The following is a 22,222-nucleotide window of genomic DNA, read 5'->3' as shown; positions in this document are numbered from 1 at the left end:
TGAAAGGTTTCTTTTTGATATCTTAGTGAATGTAAGAATTTGACAGCAACTGATTATTGGAGAAGTTGAAGGAAGTTTGTGACCTCATGTTTGCAGATGAATGCAACACAATGCTACCCCTTGTAGGGGGAAGACTAGAAAATCCTGATGCATCCTGGGAGTTAGAGAAGTAGAACTTAGGAGTGACATGGATGTTTCAATAAACATTGAATATTACAGAATGTTACAGAAGCTGGAGAGATGTGTCAGCAGACAAAATCATGTACTGCTCTTGTAAAGTGCCAGAGTTCAATACACAGACTTCATATAATGTAGTTCACACCCTCTGTAACAGTAGCTCCAAGGGATCAATGTCCTCTTTGGACCTTCAAGGACTCTTATACACACACATGCACATAACAATACACTCAACACACACACACACACACACACACACACACACACACACACACACACACACACACACACCATAATCCTAACCCTTTCTGTCTATCAGTAGAAAATAAACAGATTTCTTGGAATAATTATAAAATAAAATATACTAAGATAAAACAAAAAATAACACATTAGATCAAGCAAAACAAACAAAAAAGAAGGAAAGAAGACCAAACAAGTTAGCTGAATCAGAGACCCACTTGGTTGCACATTCTCAGTCTCATAACTTTAAAGTGTTAGCCATTATACATACTCAGTGAAACTAATAGGGTAAAAATGAAAGAAGAAAAAATAAGAAGACAAAACAAAACAACAACAAGCACAATAACCAAGAAAAAACAACAAAGAAACAAACAACCAAAAAAGTAAAACACCCTGACATGATACTGTGAGACAAAAAAATCCAAAGATGCCACTGAGTTCATTTTCTGTTGTCATCTACTGTTGAATATGCAGCCTACCCTTCAAAGTAGTTTGTTTCCCCAGTGAGACTCCCTTGGTGGAAAGTAAACTTTCATTAGTAGATAGCTATCAACTGGATATTGCTTCTGGGATTGGAATGAGACATTTGTCCACTTCGTCTTTCAGCTCAGGTACCCTGCACTGGAGGATTTTGGCAAATCTGACACAAACTAAAGTCATCTGAGAGGAGGGAACCTCAATTAAGAGAATGTTTTAAAGCTGTTGGTGGTGGTGCACACCTTTAATGCCAGCACTTTGGAGGCATAGGCTGGCAGATGTCTGTGAGTTTGAGGCCAGCCTGGTCTTCAGGTTAGTTACAGGATAGCCAAGGCTACATAAAGAAACCCTGTATTGATGCTTCCCATGCCCCCAAAAGAAAATGTTTGCATGAGATCCAGCTATAGGGCATTTTCTTAATCAGTGATTGACTGGGAGGGCCCAGCTCAAAGTGGATGGTGACATTCCTAGGCTGGTGGGCCTGAGTTCTTTATAAGAAAGCAGGCTGAGCAAGGCAGTAAGCTGCACCACTCCATGGCCTCTACTTCAGTTTCTGTTTGATTTTGGTCCTGGTTTCCTGCAATGATGGACTCAAATGTGAAAATGTATGCAAAATATGCCCTTCCATCTCCGGCTTGGTTTTTGGTCATGTTGTTTTATTGTGGCAATAGAAACTCTAAGACAAGTTGGTACTAGGAGTGGGTTCTTGCTTTGACAGACCTGACCATGTTGTTTTGTAGTTGGATTATGGAGGGACTTTGAAACATTGTATAAGAAAAGACTTTGAGTGTTTATTGAACAGTAGCTTGGAATATAAGAATGTTGAGAGCAATGCAGAAGATGGAATATGGCTTGTGAATTTTCAGAGGGAAGTTTCAAGATTCTGATGGGGCCATTTATTATTTTGAATTAAGATTCTGTGGCCCTGGTTAGCTCTGGCTGAGTAATCAGCTATGATTAACAAAATATCTGAACTACTAAAGTGAAACCTTTGTTTTACTGAGATACTCAATTCTGGTTGTCTGGAGTTGAGAAATTAGTGGTGATGAAGAAGAACCCATGGTGGTGGTGGTGTACACATTTAATCCGAACACTCAGGAGGTAGAGCCAGGCAGACAACTGTGAGTTCAAGGCCAGCCTGAAACCAAAAACACATACAAAAAAAGAGAGGCCCAACATTGCTGAGTTGAAATCCTCTGAGAAGTGGTTTCTGAGAGCACAGAGATGCTATGTCCCAGAGGCAGTTGTATTTCATGCTGGCCATCAAATTTGGTGGTGTGAGAGTCAGGCAGGTGGTACTGGTTTTGAAGGCATGATTTGGCCATGGATTGCAGCTGAGACTTGGCACTGTGAGAAGCCAGGAGATGCCATTGGTGAAGGTGGAAGTACACTAGCAATTGAAGGTCCAAAATTAAAGGAATCACACAGAGAATTTGAGACTTGGAACCATGAAGAGAGTCTATGAGAGTTGTTGATGAAAGTGCAGCCATGTTGCATCAGAAGACCCATCATTGTGGTTGATGTCAGTACTGTGGAGTGACTGACAAGAACAGCAACAGCTATAGAGTGGAGCCATCCTGAGCCTGGAAGGCAAGCTGTGTGTGCTGCAGATGATGGAGCTGAAGAAGTGACCCAAGCCCTTTGGAGAAACCCAGAAGACAGTAAGTGGTTCCATCATTGGAAATCACACTATTACACAGTTGGAAAGTGGGTTTTATTTTCAGATAGAGACTTTGCCTTGGGCCTTTACCTCTAGAAGTAAGGAATTATTTAACCTAAGTTTTATTTTTTAGGAGCACACACTTGAAAGAGTTCAAACTTTTAAAAGCATTTTTTTTGGGTTTGAAAAGAGACTAGATATGGTAAAGAGAATGATTTTTCAGATAAAGGGACTGTTTTTTGAGACAGGGTTTCTCTGTGTAGTACTGGCTGGCCTAGAACTCACTCTGTATATCTGACTGGTTTTGAAATCACAGAGATTCACTTGTCTCTGTCTCCTGAATGCAGGGAGTAAAGGTGTGTGCCACCACTGCCCAGTAGGACTGCATTATTTAAAAAAGATTTATTTACTATGTATAGTGTTCTGCATGTGTGTATTTCTGAATGCCAGAATAATGCACCAGCTCTCATTACAGCTGGTAGTGAGCCAACATGCAATTGCTGGGATTTGAACTCCAGATCTCTGGAAAATCTGCCAGTACTCTTAACCTCTGAGTGAAATTTTAGTGTGTTTCATTGTGGGACACTTAAAATTGTGGGACATTTTAAAGTTACTCATGTTTTTAAAAGTATTTCTTTTTTTTATGTGCATTGGTGAGTTACCTGAATATATATTGGTGTCAGGTTTTTGGATCCCATGGAACTAAAGTTACAGAGAGTTGTGAGCTGCCATGTTGGAGCTGGGACTTGAACCCAGGTTCTCAGGAAGAATAACCAGTGGTCTTAATGCTGAGCCATCTCTCCAGGCTCTACTTAGAATTTAATGTGAGATCTTGGGGATGAATGGGAAAGGAAAGGTAACTTTGTGGTGATGTATTTGTGTGTCAAGATGATATGGGGTCAATTGTGTTGGATGGTTTTCTAACAACTTGACACATCTGACTCATCACATCTAAAGTCATCTGAGAAGAGGGGACATCAAGTAAAAGAATGCCTTCAGCTCCTAAAAGCACAGGGCCAGCTCTTCCACATGAACCAGGCATTGCTGAGTGAGGGGAGGGGGAGGTAGCAAACTCATGCCCCTCCATGCCACCTCCAGACAGATGGGTACTAGGGAGAGCATGTCCTGTGGCAATAGGAGTGGGAGAACTATACCTGACCATCAGCAGCTGCAACACTTGGGAGAGCAAACCCTATAACTCATGAGAAAAGCAGAATATAGCCAACCTTGTTAGTGTGGTTTTGGATGAGCCCGCTTAAAAATTGTGAGCATGGGAGATCTGTCCCTGTTACACATTTGTCTTGAGGTGGTATCTTGGAGGAGAGTTACCCCCTTCTCCTACACCCCTCAATATGTGGGGCAAGTGATAGAGCTGGTGTTGTGGTCATAGAGTGGGAGAGCTACACCTAAACCCCACCAGCCACAACACTTGGGAGAGCAGGCCCTGCACCTCTCCAGTGCAGCACAATGGATCCATCCTTGTTAGTGCAGGTGTGTGTGAGCCAGCCCCGAAATTGTAAACATGGAACAGTTGTCCCCATTTGACATCTGGTAGACAAATCCTACAGCTTCCCAGGCCCAGACCCAAGGATATGACTTATCCTGCCCCACTATTTACCCCATCTATGATCTGCTGGAGCTTGTGATGAGACCTGTTCTGTAGACCTAAAGTCTCAAGATTTCTGAGGTTGGAAGGATGTTAATCTGAGTATTCCATTGTTGTAACAGGTCTTGACCACACAGATTCATTGCTGTTAGCCACATATGGTTTTAATTCTCCTCGATGTCCTTCTGGACCTATACATTGGAGCCATCTTGCACTATGCTTCACTTGAGATAATGTTCCAATTCCTAACAGTTGAACATTTACCTCCTGAAGAGGCCAAGTTGGATGCCAGAATTCTGGTGCAATTATGGTCATGTCAGCACCTATAGCTACTAGACCAGACTACAAATCACCATTTATTTTTATTGTTAATTTTGGTCTTTGTTCATTTATATTAGTTTGCCAAATAATTTTTTTTATGTTTTCTCCTGAATTTTTTGTTCTCCCTTTCTCAGTTGTTCCATTACTCCGAGTACCCTTGTTTATTCCAAGAGGCATTTGGTTATTTAATTGATCTGAGTAGGGGTTTCTTCTATGACTGCAGGAAAGTTCTGAAGTGGATTTGCTGTGGAGGCCTGCCTGAGGCCCCTCTGGGAGTTTCCTGAAGAGGGATAAAAGTATTACCTCCCCTGTCCCTTGTTGATCTACATTCATTGGTCCAGTGTTTTCCCTTACCACAACTTCTGCATACTCCATAAGGAAGAGGCATTCTGTTGCCATTGTTCCTTAAAGAAATATTGTTTCTAGGAATGCCCTGTTTATAGTCCCTTTTCCAATGTCCTTGCTTCCCACATCCAAAACATCTGACATTCCTCAAACCTCTTGAAATGGCTTCTCCTATGCACATATCATGGACTTGAGCCTCAACATTAACTGTGTCTCTAATCCAATCTTCCAAGGGTGCAGATCTTGCTTTTAATGGCTTGATTATTCTCTTGCATGCTGCATTTGCCTTCTCAAAAGCCCAAGATTCAATTATTATCTGACTAGCTTCTGCATTCGGGACCATTCTCTTTACTGCTGAAGACAGTCTTTGTAAGAAATCTGTGAAAGATTCTTTCCAGCCCTGTATAACCTTTGTACATGACTCAGTTATGTTTCCTGGTTCCTCAACTCTGTCCCATGCATTTAAGGCTTCCATTCAGCATAGAATTAAGGTTTGGATATCATATAAACATTGTTTTTGTACTGCAGCATTTTGGCCTCCTCCAAAAAGCTGATTCTGGAAGACTTGTATACCTTTATTCCCACATTGTTTTGGTATGTTTTTAGATTCCACATTGAACCACATTTGCCACTGGAGCTGTTGTCCGGTTTCCAGAACAGCATGTGCCAGCTCCTGCCAGTCCTGTGGTATAATCCTATTATGGGTTAACCAGGAATTTTACATCTGCTTTACATATGGGGAATGCATGCCATAAGATACTATGAACATCTACTCCAATTACATCTGTCTATATCCGCATCACATGAAAATGCCACACTAAATCCCATTATGTTATGCACTAATTTAAAAACTAACAATAATTAGTAGAAAGAAAGAATTAATCCTGATTGCTGTGATCAATACAGATTCAGTTTTGAAACATGAAATTTCTCATTTTCATATGAACATCTACTCCCATCACATCTGTCAATATTCACATCTTAGACAGTCTTAGGCAGCTCATCACAGAACTTGGGGGCCATGCATGTGTTAAATGTTGATTTTTAAATATTGCACAAGATCCAGAGAACACCAGCCCTGTGTACCTCATCTCCAGTACTAAATAATATCTAGCATCCTCCACACCAACTAATTGCCCCACATTTGTGGTTGTTGCTCTGTAGTCCACATCATCTAAAGGTGTTTCCTCAGCCCACACTCATCAATGAGCTCTCCAACTGGCAACACATATTCTAGAATGCAGCCAAAATATATGAGTATGACAATGGAATAAGAACAGCTTACACATTGAACACAGGCTTTATTCCCAGTTGCTAATGGGTTCTAAGCTACTGGACACAGTTCTGCTTTGGAGTCACTACTGGGTTCTAATATAAGCAGAAATGAATAGATAATGAAGGATAAATTTGAAGAAATAGGCCATCAGAAGCAACTGACGTCAGGGAAGAAGTTCATGATTCATAACTCAAATACTCAGCTTAATTTCTCATGGATAATGATGGCCTGGGCATTTCTGAACACAGTATAAGACAAGAATTTCTAGATTTGACCTGATTGTTGGAGCTTCTTAAAATGGAGCACAGGGATACTGGTTGGTTATTGGGTCTCTGTTAGAGATGTAGCATAGGCCATACTGCTTATGCTCTATGAATTGTGGATGCCGTACACATGAGACTGAGGCTCTCTCATTTGCACTGGGGAATAGAACACAAAGTGTGTCCACATGAACTTTGATTGTCATGGGTCATTTCAATTCTTTACCTTTACATCTAACTCTCCATCTTCTGATACATTCTGCTGAGATCATTTCTAAAGGTGTTCAAACAAATAACGCATTGAATCTGTCCTGGGACCAATCTGCCCAAATTGCTTTCTCCCATGGGCCTCAATACCCAGGGATATGATGTGATGTCACAAGTCCTGAGGCTGAGATGTCATCAGATTATTTTCCAACCCATGTTTATTACCTCTGCTGTGGACGTCAGCTGCAGAGCCCTAGGTGAGAAAGTGCTTGACATTTCTCTAGAGTAGTGGAGCCATCTGGAGAGCAAGGCATCTCATCTACATAAGTGATCTCTCCAGTAGGCAGCAGACATAAAAGCAGATGTGTATACATGTTTATCCATTTGATAAACTATTCTGCACCCACAGACCACACTACCGGCTTAGAGATTTGGAGACAGGACCTGATGTTCACTCTGCATTTCTTCTTCTGGCTCCTGAACATCCCCCTCCTCATGTCCAACCTCACTCACCCCAAGTGCTTTTGGAGAATGAAGCAGAATGAAGACAAGCATGGAGAGGTGGTGCCAGGTTGTGTCTTTTACCTTATTGCAGTGCCTGTATTGTTGGACAAAGAGCTTTCCAACTTTTTCCTGAATGTGATGTAAGTGTGTTTACATTTTTCATGTAAATGTCATGATATATAATGTGTAATAGGTGTGTGAATTGGCAGAGAAATGCTGGTAGCTTATGTCCTTTCTCCCAATCCTATCACTAAAACCGATTCAAAATATGTTTTGATATTTAAAAATCACTTTTCCCCCACTATCAAGCTGTGAGACTTTTAAAATTTTCTTCCAAGTAGCCTCCATTTACAAGGCTGACAGGAAAATTAAAAACAACATTCATTAGTTTGATAGATCATAGGCAGCCTTCCTTTTCACAGGTGCCCTTGTGAGGTAGACAGTGGTATAAGACAAGAAGCTCCAGAGTACTACATTGAGTTCAGTATTCACAAGGTGCAGTCCCGTCTCTTCCAGAGTCTGCTAATATTACTTCTAAAAGTGTGAGACTCCTAGTGCAGAAGCAGGGTCTCCAATATTTGTGCCATTCTTCACTAGAGAGAGTATTCATGTAGCCATTCAGTTAAGCTTTCAGATACTCTGCATGTGATCACTCCACAACTCTGAAGCTGCAAGGGGGAGGATGTATGAGATCTGTCTACAATGAGGTACTTGGGTGTGTCCTTTGTCCTTTCTCACTCTAACACATGCACAGTTACAGACTTTTAAGGATTACAAAGGTCAGGTCTACCTCTATCTTCAAAGTCAAAAAGGAATGTCGGCATTTCAAATGTTATGTTTTCATTCTGAAAAAGCCAGGGCATTGCTTATAGTGGTGACTGCTTACTCCCCTTCTCAATTGCTACAGTGGCAGGACCTGCCTGTGGTAGCTGTCAACATTTGAGAACTGGCATGGAGAAGCTACACACTGGGTCATCTCTGCTACTATAAAATATGTATGTGTCTGATGTTTTTAAGTCTAAATGTTTTATTCTCTGATACTTGTCTTTACATCTATTCCTCTTTTTCTTGTGTCTTTTTTTTTGTTAAGGAATTTTTAAAATTATTTTACATACCAACCATGTATCTCTGTCTCTTCCATCCTCTTTCCCCTCCAGGTTTCTCCCTAAGCAAACCACTGTTCATTCCCTCCTCCAATAAGGTGTCCTCCATGGGGATTTAGCAGAGCCTGGTACATTCAGTAGAGGCAGGCCCAAGGCCCTCTCCCTGCATCAAGGCTGTGAAAGGTGTCCAATCATAGGTAGTGTGCTCCAAAAAGCCACCTCCTGTGATGGGATGGATCCTGATCCTACTGCCAGGGGGCCTGTTAATCAGATCAAGTTACACAACTGTCTGCCTTATGCAGAGAGCCTACTCCAGTCTCATGTAGGCTCCACAGCTGTTGGGCAAAGTTCATGAGGTCCCACTATTTTGGTTTGTTTTCTCTGTAGATTTCCCCATCATGATCTTGATGCCCCTTGCTCATAGAATCCCTGTTTCTTCTCTTCGACTAAGTTTGTAGAGCTTGGCCTGGTGCTTGGCTATGGATCTCTGCCAGTGCTTTTTTTTTTGTAGCATAGTCATTTTTTTTATTTTACAACACCATTCAGTTCAACCTAATAGCCACAGATTCCCCTGTTCTCCCCTTCTCGCCCCCCTCCCCCTCCCCTCAGCCCACCCTCCATTCTCACCTCCTCCAGATCAAGGTCTCCCCCGAGGACTGTGATCGACCTGGTAGACTCAGTCCAGGCAGGTCCATTACCCCCCTCCCAGACCGAGCCAAGTGTCCCTGCATAAGTCCCAGGATTCAAACAGCCAACTCATGCAACGAGCCCAGGACCCGGCACCAACGCACAGCTGCCTCCCAAACAGATCAAGCCAAATGACTGTCTCACCCATTCAGGGGGCCTGATCCAGTTGGGGGCACCTCAGCCTTTGGTTCATAGATCCTGTGCTTCCATTCATTTGGTTATTTGTCCCTGTGCTTTATTCAACCTTGGCTTCAACAATTCTCGCTCATATAAACCCTCTTCTTTCTCACTAATTAGACTCCCAGTGCTCCACCAGGGGCCCAGCCATGGATGTCTGCATCCAGATTCCTCAGTCCTTGTATGGGGTTTATGGCAAAACTATCAGGGTGTCTGGCCATCCCATCACCAGAGTAGGTCAGTTCCTGCCGTCTCTTGACCATTGGCAGCAGTCTTTTGCGGGGGTATCTTTGTGGATCTCCGTGGGCCTCCCTAGCTCTCTGCTTCCTCCCCTTCTCATGTGGTCTTCATTTACCATGGACTCCTATTCCTTGTTCTCCCTCTCTTTTCTTGATCCAGCTAGGATCTCCCACTCTCTTTCCCTCGACCATTGCTCTTCATTGTTTCCACTCATGACCAGGCTGTTCATGTAGATCTCATCCATTTCTCCGTGTCTTTTTTGGAGTCCTGTTTTTCAGGTAGCCTCACTGGTGATGTGAGTAGGAGTCCAGTCATCCTTGTTCCATATCTAGCATCTTCCTATGAGTGAGTACAAACCATATTTGTCTTTCTGAGTCTGGGTTACCTCACTCAGGATGAGTTTTTCTAGATCCATCCATTTGCCTGCAAACCGTATGATGTCATTGTTTTTCTCTGCTGAGTAGTATTCCATTGTGTATATGTGCCACAATTTATTTATCCATTCTTCAGTTGAAGGGCATCTAGGTTGTTTCCAGGTTTTGGCTATTACAAACAATGCTGATATGAACATAGCTGAGCAAGTGCTCATGTGGTATGATTGAGCATTTCTTGGGTATATGCCTAGGAGTGGTATACCTGGATCTTGGGGGAGATTGATTCCAAATTTTCAAAGAAAGCGCCATATTGATTTCCAAAGTGGTTGTACAAGCTTGCATTCCCACCAGCAGTGGAGGAGAGTTCCCCTAGTTCCACATCCTCTCCAGCATAAAGTGTCTTCAGTGTTTTTGGCTTAGCCACTCTGACAGGTGTAATGTGGTATCTCAGAGTTGTTTTGATTTGCATTTCCCTGATGATTAGGGATGTTGAGCAATTCCTTAATTGTTTTTCAGCCATTTGGGTTTCCTCTGTTGAGAATTCTCTGGTTAATTTTAAAGCCCATTTCTCAATTGGACTGTTGGTCATTTTGATGTCTAATTTCTTGAGTTCCTTATATATTCTGTATATCAGTCCTCTGTCACATGTGGTGTTGGTGAAGATCTTTTCCCATTCTGTAGGCTGTCGCTTTGCCTTGTTGACCGTATCCTTTGCTCTACAAAAGCTTCTCAGGTTCAAGAGGTCCCTTTGATTGATTGTTTGTCTCAGTGTCTGCGCTGATGGTGTTATATTTAGGAAGTGATCTCCTATGCCAATGTGTTCAAGACTACTTCCTACTTTCTCTTCTAGCAGGTTCAGAGTAGCTGGATTTATGTTGAGGTCTTTGATCCATTTGGACTTAAGTTTTGTGCATGGTGACAGATATGGATCTATTTGCAGCCTTCTACACGTTGATATCCAGTTATGCCAGCACCATTTGTTGAAGATGCTTTCTTTTTTCCATTGTACACTTTTGGCTTCTTTGTCAAAAATTATATGTCCATAGGTGTGTGGGTTAATGTCAGGGTCTTCAATTCAATTCCATTGGTCCACATGTCGGTTTTTATGCCAATACCAAGCTGTTTTTATTACTATAGCTCTATAGTAGAACTTGAAGTCAGGGATTGTGATGCCTCCAGACGTTGTTTTATTGTACAGGTTTCTTTTAGCTATTCTAGGTTTTTTGTTTTTCCATATGAAGTTGAGTATTATTCTTTCCAGCTCTGTGAAGAATTGTGTTGGTATTTTGATGGGGATTGCATTGAATCTGTAAATTGCTTTTGGTAAGATTGCCATTTTTACTATGTTCACCCTGCCTATCCATGAGCATGGGAGAACTTTCCATTTTCTGACATCTTCTTCAATTTCTTTTTTTCAGGGACTTAAAGTTCTTGTCATATAGGTCCTTCACTTGCTTGGTTATTGTTACCCCAAGGTATTTTATGTCATTTTTGCTATTGTAAAGGGTGATGTATATCTAATTGCCTTCTCAGCTTCTTTGTCCATTGTGTATAGGAGAGCTACTGATTTTTTTGAGTTGATCTTCTATCCTGCTATGTTGCTGAAGGTGTTTATAAGCTTTATCAATTCCTGGGTGGAATCTTTGGTGGTCACTCAAGTATACTATCATGTCATCTGCAAATAGGGAAAGCTTGATTTCTTCCTTTCCAATTTGAATCCCCTTAATCTCCTTATGTTGTCTTATTGCTCTGGCTAGAACTTCAAGTACTATATTGAATAAGTATGGGGAGAGTGGACAGCCTTGCCTCGTTCCTGATTTTAGTGGAATTGCTTTGAGTTTCTCTCCATTTAATTTGATGTTGGCTGTTGGTTTATTATATACTGCCTTTATTATGTTTAGGTATGTTCCCTGTATTCCTGATCGCTCCAAGACTTTTATCATGAAGGGGTGTTGGATTTTGTCAAATGCCTCTTCTGCATCTAGTGAGATGATCATGTGGTTTTTTTCTTTGAGTTTGTTTATATGGTGTATTACATTGATGGACTTTCGTATGTTGAACCACCCTTGCATCCCTGGGATGAAGCCTACTTGATCATGGTGGATAATTGTCCTGATGTGTTCTTGGAGTCTGTTTGCCAGTATTTTATTGTGTATTTTTGCATCAATGTTCATGAGGGAGATCGGTCTGTAGTTCTCTTTCTTTGTTGCATCCTTGTTTGGTTTAGGAATCAGGGTAATTGTAGCCTCATAGAAGGAGTTTGGTAATGTTCCTTCTGTTTCTATTATGTGGAACAATTTAGAGTATTGGTATTAATGCTTCTTTGAAGATCTGGTAGAATTCTGCGCTGAAACCATCTGGACCTGGGCTTTTTTTGGTTGGGAGACTTTTAATGACTGTTTCTATTTCCTTAGGGGTTATTGGACTATTTAAATAGTTTATCTGGTCTTGATTTAACTTAGGTATGTGTTACCTATACAGAAAAATGTCCATTTCTTTTAGGTTTTCCAGTTTTGTGCAGTAGAGTTTTTTGAAATATGACCTTATAATTCTCTGGATTTCCTCAATGTCTGTTGTTATGTCCCCCTTTTCATTTCTGATTTTGTTGATTTGGATTCTCTCTCTCTGTCTTTTGGTTAGTTTGGATAAGGGCTTGTCTATCTTGTTGATTTTCTCAAAGAACCAACTCTTTGTTTCATTAATTTTTTGTATTATTCTCTTAGTTTCTAATTTATTAATTTCACCTCTCCCTTTGATAATTTCCTGGCATCTATTCTTCCTGGGAGACTTTGCTTCTTCTTTTTTTAGAGCTTTCAGATGTGCTGTTAAGTCACTAGTGTGGGATTTCTCCAACTTCTTTATGTGGGCATTTAGTGCTATGAATTTCCCTCTTAACACTGCTTTCATAGTGTCCCATAAGTTTGGGTATGTGGTGTCTTCATTTTCATTGATCTGTAGGAAGTCTTTAATTTCTTTCTTTATTTCTTCCTTAACCCATTGGTGATTCAGTTGAGCATTATTCAGTTTCCATGAGATTGTAGGTTTTCTTTAGTTTTTGTTGTTGTTGAAATCTAACTTTAAACCATGGTGGTCTGATAGAACACAGGAGGTTATTCTAATTGTTTTTTATCTGTTGAGATTTGCTTTGTGGCCAAGTATGTGGTCGATTTTATAGAAAGTTCCATGGGGTGCTGAGAAGAAGGTATATTCTTTCTTGTTAGGATGGAATGTTCTGTAGATATCTATTAGGTCCAATTGGGTCATGACATCAGTTAAGTCCTTTATTTCTCTGTTAAGTTTCGATTTGGGAGATCTGTCCAGTGGTGAAAGTGGGGTGTTGAGATCTCCCACTATTAATGTGTGGGGTTTTATATGTGGTTTAAGCGTTAGTAATGTTTCTTTTACATATGTGGGTGCCCTTGTGTTTGGGGCATATATGTTCAGAATTGAAACTTCATCTTTGTGGATCTTTCCTGTGATAAGGATGTAATTTCCTTCTTGAACTCTTTTGATTGATTTTAGTTTGAAGTCTATTTTGTTGGATATCAGGATGGCTACCCCTGCTTGTTTCTTAAGACCATTTGATTGGAAAGTCTTTTTCCAGCCTTTTATTCTTAGGTAGTGTCTGTATTTGAATTTGAGATGTGTTTCTTGTATGCAGCAGAAAGATGTGTCCTACTTTCGTATCCATTCTGTAAGTCTATGTCTTTTTATTGGTGAATTAAGTCAGTTGATATTAAGGGATATTAATGACCAGTGATTCTTTATCCCTGTTATTTTTGGTGGTAGTGTGTGTGTACTTCTCTTCTTTGGGGTTTACTGTTGTGGCTTTATCTATTGCCTGTGTTTTCGAGTGTGCATCTGACTTCCCTTGGTTGGAATTTTCCTTCTAGTGCTTTCTGTAGGGCTGGGTTTGTGGATAGGTATTGTTTAAATCTGGCTTTGTCTTCAAATGTCTTGTTCCTTCCGTCTATGATGATTGAAAGTTTTGCTGGGTATATTAGTCTGGGTTGACATCCATGGTCTCTTAGTGTCTGCGTTACATCTGTACAGGTCCTTCTGGCTTTCAAAGTCTCCATTGAGAAATTGAGTGTTATTCTGATGGGTTTACCTTTATAGGTCACTTGGCCTTTTTCCTTGGCTGCTCTTAATATTCTTTCTTTATTCTGTACATTTAGTTGTTTAATTATTATGTGTCAAGGGGACTTTTTGGGGGGGTCTAGTCTGTTTGGTGTTCTATAGGCTTCTTCTCTCTTCATAGGCATTTCCTTCTTTAAGTTGGGAAAGTTTTCTTCTATGATTTTGTTGAATATATTTTCTGTGCCTTTGAGTTGGTATTCTTCACCTTCTTCTATCCCTATAATTCATAGGTTTGGTCTTTTCATGGTGTCCCAAATTTCTTGGACATTTTGGTTCATGACTTTCTTGGCTTTAGTGTTTCCTTCGACTGATGAAACTATTTCTTCTACTGTATCTTCAGTGCCAGAAATCCTGTCTTCCATCTCTTGCATTCTGTTGGTTATACTTGCATCTGAAGTTCCCGATCTTTTACTCAGGTTTTCTATTTCCAGCATTCCCTCTGTTTGTGTCTTCTTTATTTTTTCAATTTCCCTTTTCAGTTCTTGGACTGTTTCCTTTGTTTGTTTCATTGCTTTTTCATGATTTTCTTTCAGTGCTTTATTGTTTTCTTCCAGTACTTTATTGTTTTCTTGCAGGACTTTATTGTTTTCTTGGAGGACTTTATTGTTTTCTTGCAGGGCTTTATTGTTTTCTTCTAATTTGTTTGCCCTTTCCTCTAGTTGTTTACAGCGTTCTTCCAATTTTCTTGTCTTTTCCTCTATACAAGGCTCTATCTTCTTCATGATGTTATTCATAAGGCTACTTTCTTCTGCTTCTTCCAATTTTTGATGTTCAGGTCTAGATGTTGGAGGCGGGCTACATTCTGGTGATGCTGTATTGCTCTTCATTTTGTTGTATGTACTTCTGCCTTGATGTCTGCCCATCTCCTTGTGGTTCCTTCTTGGTCTTATCAGTGTACTTGTTTCAGAAAGAGCTGACAGATTCAGGAAGTCTCTCTCTCTTGTCCAAAAGGGAGTTCTCTTGTCCAACTCTGGTCAAGAAGGCAAGTCGGGGGCTAGAAGTGGACCCGCCTGGTGGCTAGAACCTGTGGCCAAGTTGGGCAGGTCTTCCCGGAGTGGCTGGTGCCCAGGCATGGGGTCTGGGTAGAACCTTGATACTCACCTCTGGTCCAGAAAGGAAGTCGGGGGCAGGATGGGAGCTGGGGGCCGGTCTCTAAGTCTCAGGAAGTGGCTGGGGTCTCGGGTAGATGGGCGTGAGGGCAGGGCGCGGGGATTGCAGGGGCTGCCCGGTGGCTTGGAGAAGGGGATCCCTCCCAGTGGGGCTGGAAGGGGACCCGCCCGGTGACCAGAACCTGTGGCCAAGTTGGGCAGGTCTTCCCGGAGTGGCTGGTGCCCAGGGATGGGGTTGGAGTTGCATCCGGATACTCACCTCTGGTCCAGAAGGGAAGTCGGGGGCAGGATGGGAGCTGGGGGCCAGTCTCTAAATCTCAGGAAGTCGCGAGTGCTTTTAATAGTTACTGGATGAATGCTCTATGATGACAGATAGGGTAATCACTGATGTGATCACTGGAGTAAGCCAGTTTAGGCATGCTCTCCAGTATTGCTAGTAGTCTAAGCTCAGGTGTTTTGTGGAATTTGAGAACTTCCCTAGTACTCAGTTTCTAGCTATCCCCATGATGTCTTCCTTTGTCATGGTATCTCTTTCATTGCTCCCCCACTCCTTCCCAATTCCAGCTCAACCATTCCGTTCCCTTATGTTCTCTTAATTAATTTTTAAAGGAATTATTTTCACAATATTGAGTATTCATATGTGTGTGTGTGTGTGTGTGTGTGTGTGTGTGTGTGTGTGTAAGATTTCCCCATCTACTAATGATATATTCAGTTTCTTCATTATTTTAAAGTTTTCATTATTGATGTCCTTCAAGTTTTTATTAAGTTTACTTTACCATATTTCTAAGACAATTGTGAACGTGGCTTTCTTAATTTCGTTCACAGCAAATGTGTTCTTTGTATGTAGGGAAGCAACTGAGTTTTGTGGTAATTTTTATCCTGTCATTTTGATATAAATAATTTTCTGTGGATTGTTTAAGATCTCAAATATGGAAGCCTGTTGTTGGTTTCTCTTTTGTTCTTTGATACAAAAAGAGTTTGAATTTTTGTCCAAGTATTTTTGCATCTAGCCAGATGAGACTGTGATTCATTTATTAGGCCATTTATGCAATGCACTACATTAATCGATTTCCTTATCCTGATCCATTGTTGCAACTCTGGAAAGAAGCCTACAATCATTGTGAATGATTTAAAAGTACTATGTTAAGAATCTACAAATAGCTGCTCATGATGGAGCATGTCTGTAATCTTAGTACTCTGGAGGCAGATATAAGCAGTCTCTGGTGAGTTCAAGACCAATATTGTCTGTATAGTGAATACCAAGATAGTCAGGAAGACATAAATGACCCTGTCTCAAAAAGATATGAGTGTTTTATTAAATGACCATATAAGTTTTGCTTTGTATAAATCTTGTTTGGACATCAGAACGACACTGCCTTCATATCTGTATTTAGATAGTACTTCATGCATTTCTTCTGAATGGAATAATTTAGTAGCTTAATTGCATTGGTGTTAGTTATTGAAAGATTTATTTGCATCTAGTAGTGACTACTACTAGTCTGGTGGGTTTTTAGTTGGAAGATGATATTTTATATAACTGTTTCAATCTCAATCCTTACAGTAGATTTGCTTAAGGTATTTGCCACATCTTGGTTTAATTTTTCTACCAGATACCTAAAGAAAATGCAACAAGAAGGTCATTCAAACAATTCTCAGAAATGAAAGGAAAGTAATAGAAACAATGATATTTTAAAAATTTAGTATGTCCCTGAATCCAAAACCAGATAAGGAATCATCAAAACAGAATAAAGGAAAAAGCAATTATAGGCTAATATTACTGATGTACTTAAAATAAACATTCTCCAGAAAATACATGCAATCAAAATTCAAGTATGTATCCACAGGATTCACTGTGGACTAGGGTTGGAAAGATGGTTTAACACCAAAACTCAGTGAATGTCACAGAAAGCTTTAATAGACAAGGCAGACATTACACGATCATCTCAACAGATGCAGAAAAGACATCTGACATTTACAGCATCCCTAAAATATTAGGGATAGAAGGGTAATGTCTCAATGGGATGAGGTCTGTACAGGACAAAACCATGCCCAGCAATACATCAAATGGAGGATAACTATGAACCTTCCCTTAAAAACACTGAAAGAGGGAACATGCTCATTCATGTATCACAAAAGTAAGTCTTGCTCATATTCTGCTAAAACAATAAGCCCAGAAAAATGAACGAAATGAATGAAGAATAGTAGTCAAACTTTTTTCACCAGGAGATGGTATAAACTTGTACATGAGGTGGTCAACACTCCGAGAGTGTGTCTTAGACTTAATGTATACCATCAGGAAATCAGGAGAATACAAAATCAAGATACAAAAGATCATTTTTGTGTGCAAGGAATGACGATACTGAGAAAGAAGTTAAGAAAGCAACCACAGTTACAATAACTTCCCACATTAAAATAACTGAGAATAAATGCAATCAAGGAGCTCAAGGTTCTTCATGGTAACGATTTTATAACAGTGAGGAAAGAAAGAGAAGACAATGGAAAATGAAACTATCTGACATGTTGATGGGTTGGCAAATCAGTATTGTACATTAATACTTGGTTACATTACCAAAATAATCTAAGATTCTATGTAATCTCTATCAAAATTCCATTGAAACATAACTAAAGACATAGGAAAATACAATCTAAAATTTCTTATAAAAAAATCAGATTCCAGATAGACGAAGCAAAGGTGAAGAAAGGAACCATTGCTAGAGGTATCACAATACGTGTGTTCCATTTATAACCTGGGGCAATAGTAACAGAGGATCACAGTGCTAACTCGGTATTATATAAATATTTCAAGAAAGCAAAATGGAAAACTCATAATTCAATTCCATGGGTATAGTTACCTGGGCTTTGCCAAAGGTTTCAGCAACAACCAGTGTAGAAGATTCATTCTTGGGGGTGGGAGAAATAGTTCAGAGGTTAAGTGCACTGACTGCTCTTCCAGAGGTCCTGAGTTCAATTCCCGTCAACCACATGGTGGATCACAACCATCCATAATGTGATCTGGTGCCCTCTTCTGACCTGCAGTCATACATGCTATATACTAACTAAATAAATCTTTAAAGAAAAAGAAGATTCAATCTACTCAACAAATATTGGTAGGAAACTGAACATTATGGATTAGAATCTCAAATGCATATGAACATCAAGCAAATAATAGCCAAATTAAAAATAGGGTAAAGTATTAATCAATGAGATCTCAGAAGATTAAACACAAATGTCTGAACAAAACTTAAGAAATCATTCGTAGCTATCATGGATATGCAAATAAAAGCTACTTTGAAAATTCCTCTTAAATCAATCATAATGTCCAAGACCAATAATACAAATGACAGCATATGCTGGTGAGAATTCCGGGAGTGAGGAACATTTATTGATTGCTTGTGGGGGTAAAAACATGAGCAGCCAGTATGGAAACCAGTGTCAGAATTCCTCGTGAGGTTGTGAATCTATCTACTTCAAAATCCAGCAATATTATTCTTGGAAACATACTCAAAGAATTCTGTATCTTGCTACACAGACACTTGTTCATCATTTTCATTCTTGTTCTATTTATAATTGTTGGAAATTGTAAGCATTCTAGAATCTCACCAAATGAGGAATGGATAATGAAATCATAGCACATTTGAACTATGTGGTTTTTTTCAGTTGTAATTTTTTAAAAGTAATTCCTGAACAATGCCAGAGGCCCACCATCAGACCCTGTTCTGTGTTTGGGGAATCCTACTGGAGAGAGAGAGGGCAAGGAGTGTAGGAACCAGAGCCACCAAGGGCATCACAAGAAAACCCACAGAAACATCTAACCTGGTAGCATGGGAGCTCACAGAGACTGAACCAACAACAGGGAGCCTGCATGGTAGTGACCTAGGTGTTCTGCACGTCTGTGATAGTTGTGTAGCTTTGTCTTCTTGTGGAACTCCTAACAGTGGGAAGAGTGGCTGTCTCTGACACTGTTGCTGGCTATGGGACCCTACTCCTTATCCTGGGCTGCCTTAATACAAAGGAAGGTGCTTAGTCTTCCTGATACTTGATATGGCAAAATTTGTTGATAACCATTGGAGGCCTGACCCTATCTGAATGAAAAGTAGGAGGAGTGGATGAGGGCAGGGAAGAAGTGAGGTGCGAGAAAGCCTTGGATGAGAGGAGGGAGGGGAAACTGTGGTCAGGATATAAAATAATAAATAATCTTTATTTAGGGAATTGCTGAAATTAACAAGTACATATTGATCGTAGTGAAAATCATCTTGAGGAATGTACCGAAGACCCCACCGCCCAAAAGAAGACAAATATGTGTTTTCTTTTTCATGTGACTATTAGTTTTTAAAACTTGGATATGCATGCTACCATCTGAATAACCACAGTAGTCAAGAAAGTAGTAAGAGGTCACAGTAGAGAGGATCTACCATGGAAGAGAAAATGGAACATACTTTTATGCAGAGATACAGGGCAAACTAGAATTAGAGGATTAAATAGGGAGGGAATGGCAGAGAGTGGTAACTGTGGGTGTGTTTAGAAGGACAATTCACACTCAAGGCCATTTGAAAACTATTGGGATACTTGCTACTTGGAAGGTTCCTAAAGTATTCACACATGTGTAAAGGAAGTCTGAATGGAATCACCAAATAAAGGTGGAAAAGTGCTCCAGCTAGACATTTTCTGCACCAAATATTTATCTAATGCCAGAAACAGGTAACATATCTTGGTGAGTCATTAGTCAAAGGGGATCCATGGAAACTACCAAACATCATCGACTATTCCCAAGGCTATGGGTTACTCTACACAAGTTTCTGTTAAGGCTTTATTGCAGAAGACACCACGCATTATTTGTGTTTTTATTTATTTATTTATTTATTTATTTATTTATTTATTTATTTATTTATTATTATTATTTTATTTTACAATACGATTAAGTTCTACATAACAGCCACAGATTCCCTTGTTCTCCCCCTTCCTGCCCCCTCCCCTTCCCCCCTGCCCACCCCAAATTCCCACCTCCTCCAGAGCAAGGCCTCCCCCGAGGACTGAGATCAACCTGATAGACTCAGTCCGGGCAGGTCCAGTCCCCTCCTCCTAGATTGAGCCAAGCGTCCCTGCATAAGTACCAGGTTACAAACAGCTAGCTCATGCAATGAGCCCAGGACCTGATACCACTACCTAGCTGCCTCCCAAACAGATCAAGCCAATCAACTGTCTCATATATTCAGAGGGCCTGATCCAGTGGGGGCCCCACAGCCTTTGGTTCATCGTTCATGTGTTTCCATTCTTTTGGCTATTTGTCCCTCATTATTTCATTGAACATGGAGAAGTCAAGCTAGTGCTTGTACTGACTTGCATTTATGGTACTGGAAGGTATTCTGCATTCTACCAGAGGAGAATTGTAACTACCAATCCAGCTACAGACTTTGTGATGTATAGTGATGACCTTCCTGTATGATATATAAGTACAATAATGACATAAATACTAGGGGTTTAACCAAGCAATGACTGACTGGATTTAATGTCCAGTCCATGAAATGGAACTCGACCTGACATGGATAAAGATTCCCAGAACCTCAGTATATATATTGGAAAATCTAGTACTATTATTCTGTTTAAGGAACTCAGCAATAAATTGAATCCTAATGATATTCTGCTATGCTCATTGATCAGTTCCTCACTCAGCTCTCATCAGAGAAGATGCTTCTTGTAGTCAATGGGAACTAACCCAGAAATCCACAACTGGAGAGTGTGTGCAGAGGGCAAGGAACTTTGGAGCACATTGTCTTCAGTGAGTTGTCTCATCAATTCCTTCAACTCAAGGCTCAGAGATCTATGTGGAAGAGGAGACAGACAGAATTATGAGTCAAGGGTGATGGATAACTCCAAGGAAGCATTGTCTTCCAGACACAATGGCACTCACACATATATAAGCTCACTCAGACTGTGTGAACATGCCCAAGACCTGTTGTGGTTCAAATGGTACAAGTTCAGATGATGTCTCATAATGGTGAGGAGCAAGTGGAAACCATTTCTCACCCCTAAAAAAGAAGCTATGTGAAACTGATACCTGCTTTGAAAAGGAAAATCTGTTTTCTCCAGTGGAGTCTCACTGAGTATATTATTAGACAAATTTCAGGACCAGTTCCATGCACAGGATTGGTTGAATAACACAAAATGGACAGAATGGTATTTTGTAGACTTTTTGTCATAATTTGCTTCCCTTTATCTTCTTTGTGTATTTCTTTCTTTTTCATCTTTTGTATTTATTATTATATTTTTATTTATTTATTTTCTTGATTTTACATTCCACCCAAAGGTTCTCCTCCCTTCCCTCCTTCTAGGTCCCTCCTCCTTTATCCTCTAACCTCACAACATCCAATCCTCCTTCACTGTTATTTTTTAGATACAGGCAGGAATCCCCTGGATATCAGTGAGTCCTGGTATATCTAGCTGCAGTGAGAGCAGGCACCCATTCTTCTACCAAAGTTGGATGTAGATGTAACAATCTTATTAAATAAGAAACACAGAGCCAAATGCAGAGTTAAAAGCCGAAGAGGTCAGAGCAGTAGCTAAGAACTGATACTAAAATACCTTTCTTACCCTTCGCTGCTGCTGCTGTCCTTCCACTCAGCAAGAGACCTACTTCCTGTGTATCTGTCTTTTTATTGACTTTCTGCTGTGCTTCTCATTGGTTGTAAACCCAACCATATGACCTCCACATCACTGCCTGTCTATACAGACCTCCAGGTCTTCTATGGTTGGTATGGAGATTAAAGGTGTGTGTCTCCATGCTGGCTGTATCCTTTAACATACAGAGATCTGTCTGTTTTGTGATCGGGATTAAAGGTGTGTGCCACCAATGCCTGGCTCTTGCTATGGCTTGTTATTAGCTCTGAACCTGAGGCAACTTTATTTATTAACATACAAATAAAATCTCATTTCAGCACATGTAAAATATCACTGTATTGCCCCATTTCTATTTTAATGAAAGGAAAAAAGTTATAACTAATATAAGAAAAACTATATACAAAAATACAATAACTATATTCCATATATACAAGCAATAAATACCCAAACAATGTCTAGTCCATTTGCATTTGACAAATTCAGAGAAAATAATTCCATTATCTCTCCTATTTTGGTAAGTCCAAAATGTACCTGATTCACTTTCTATCTTAACTTACATTACTAACAGAACTATCTTATAATGCCTTTCAAATTTATAAACTTACTCTTCAGTGAGTTTCTTTTCTAAAGTCCTTAACAAGGAAAACTGTAACTATCTAAACTGTAACTATAACTCCCTCAGAGACCTAAGAAGGAAATATTAC

The 22,222-nt window shown here is 40.1% G+C and overlaps 1 protein-coding gene across 1 annotated transcript in view; it reads left to right on the top strand.

Moving 5' to 3' along the window:
- Positions 1–6,705: 6,705 nt before the first annotated feature.
- LOC143266856 (vomeronasal type-2 receptor 116-like) overlaps positions 6,706–22,222 on the top strand; it is a 36,990-nt gene continuing 21,473 nt past the window's right edge. Inside the window, exons 1-2 of the mRNA XM_076577337.1 lie at positions 6,706–6,826; positions 6,979–7,213. Of these exons, the coding sequence (XP_076433452.1) occupies positions 6,706–6,826; positions 6,979–7,213 (356 nt within the window). The remainder of the gene's footprint in view (positions 6,827–6,978; positions 7,214–22,222) is intronic.

The sequence above is a fragment of the Peromyscus maniculatus genome, chromosome 1 (genome assembly GCF_049852395.1).
Source record: "Peromyscus maniculatus bairdii isolate BWxNUB_F1_BW_parent chromosome 1, HU_Pman_BW_mat_3.1, whole genome shotgun sequence".
NCBI lineage: Eukaryota > Metazoa > Chordata > Mammalia > Rodentia > Cricetidae > Peromyscus > Peromyscus maniculatus.
This window is presented reverse-complemented; position numbering and strand designations above follow the sequence as displayed.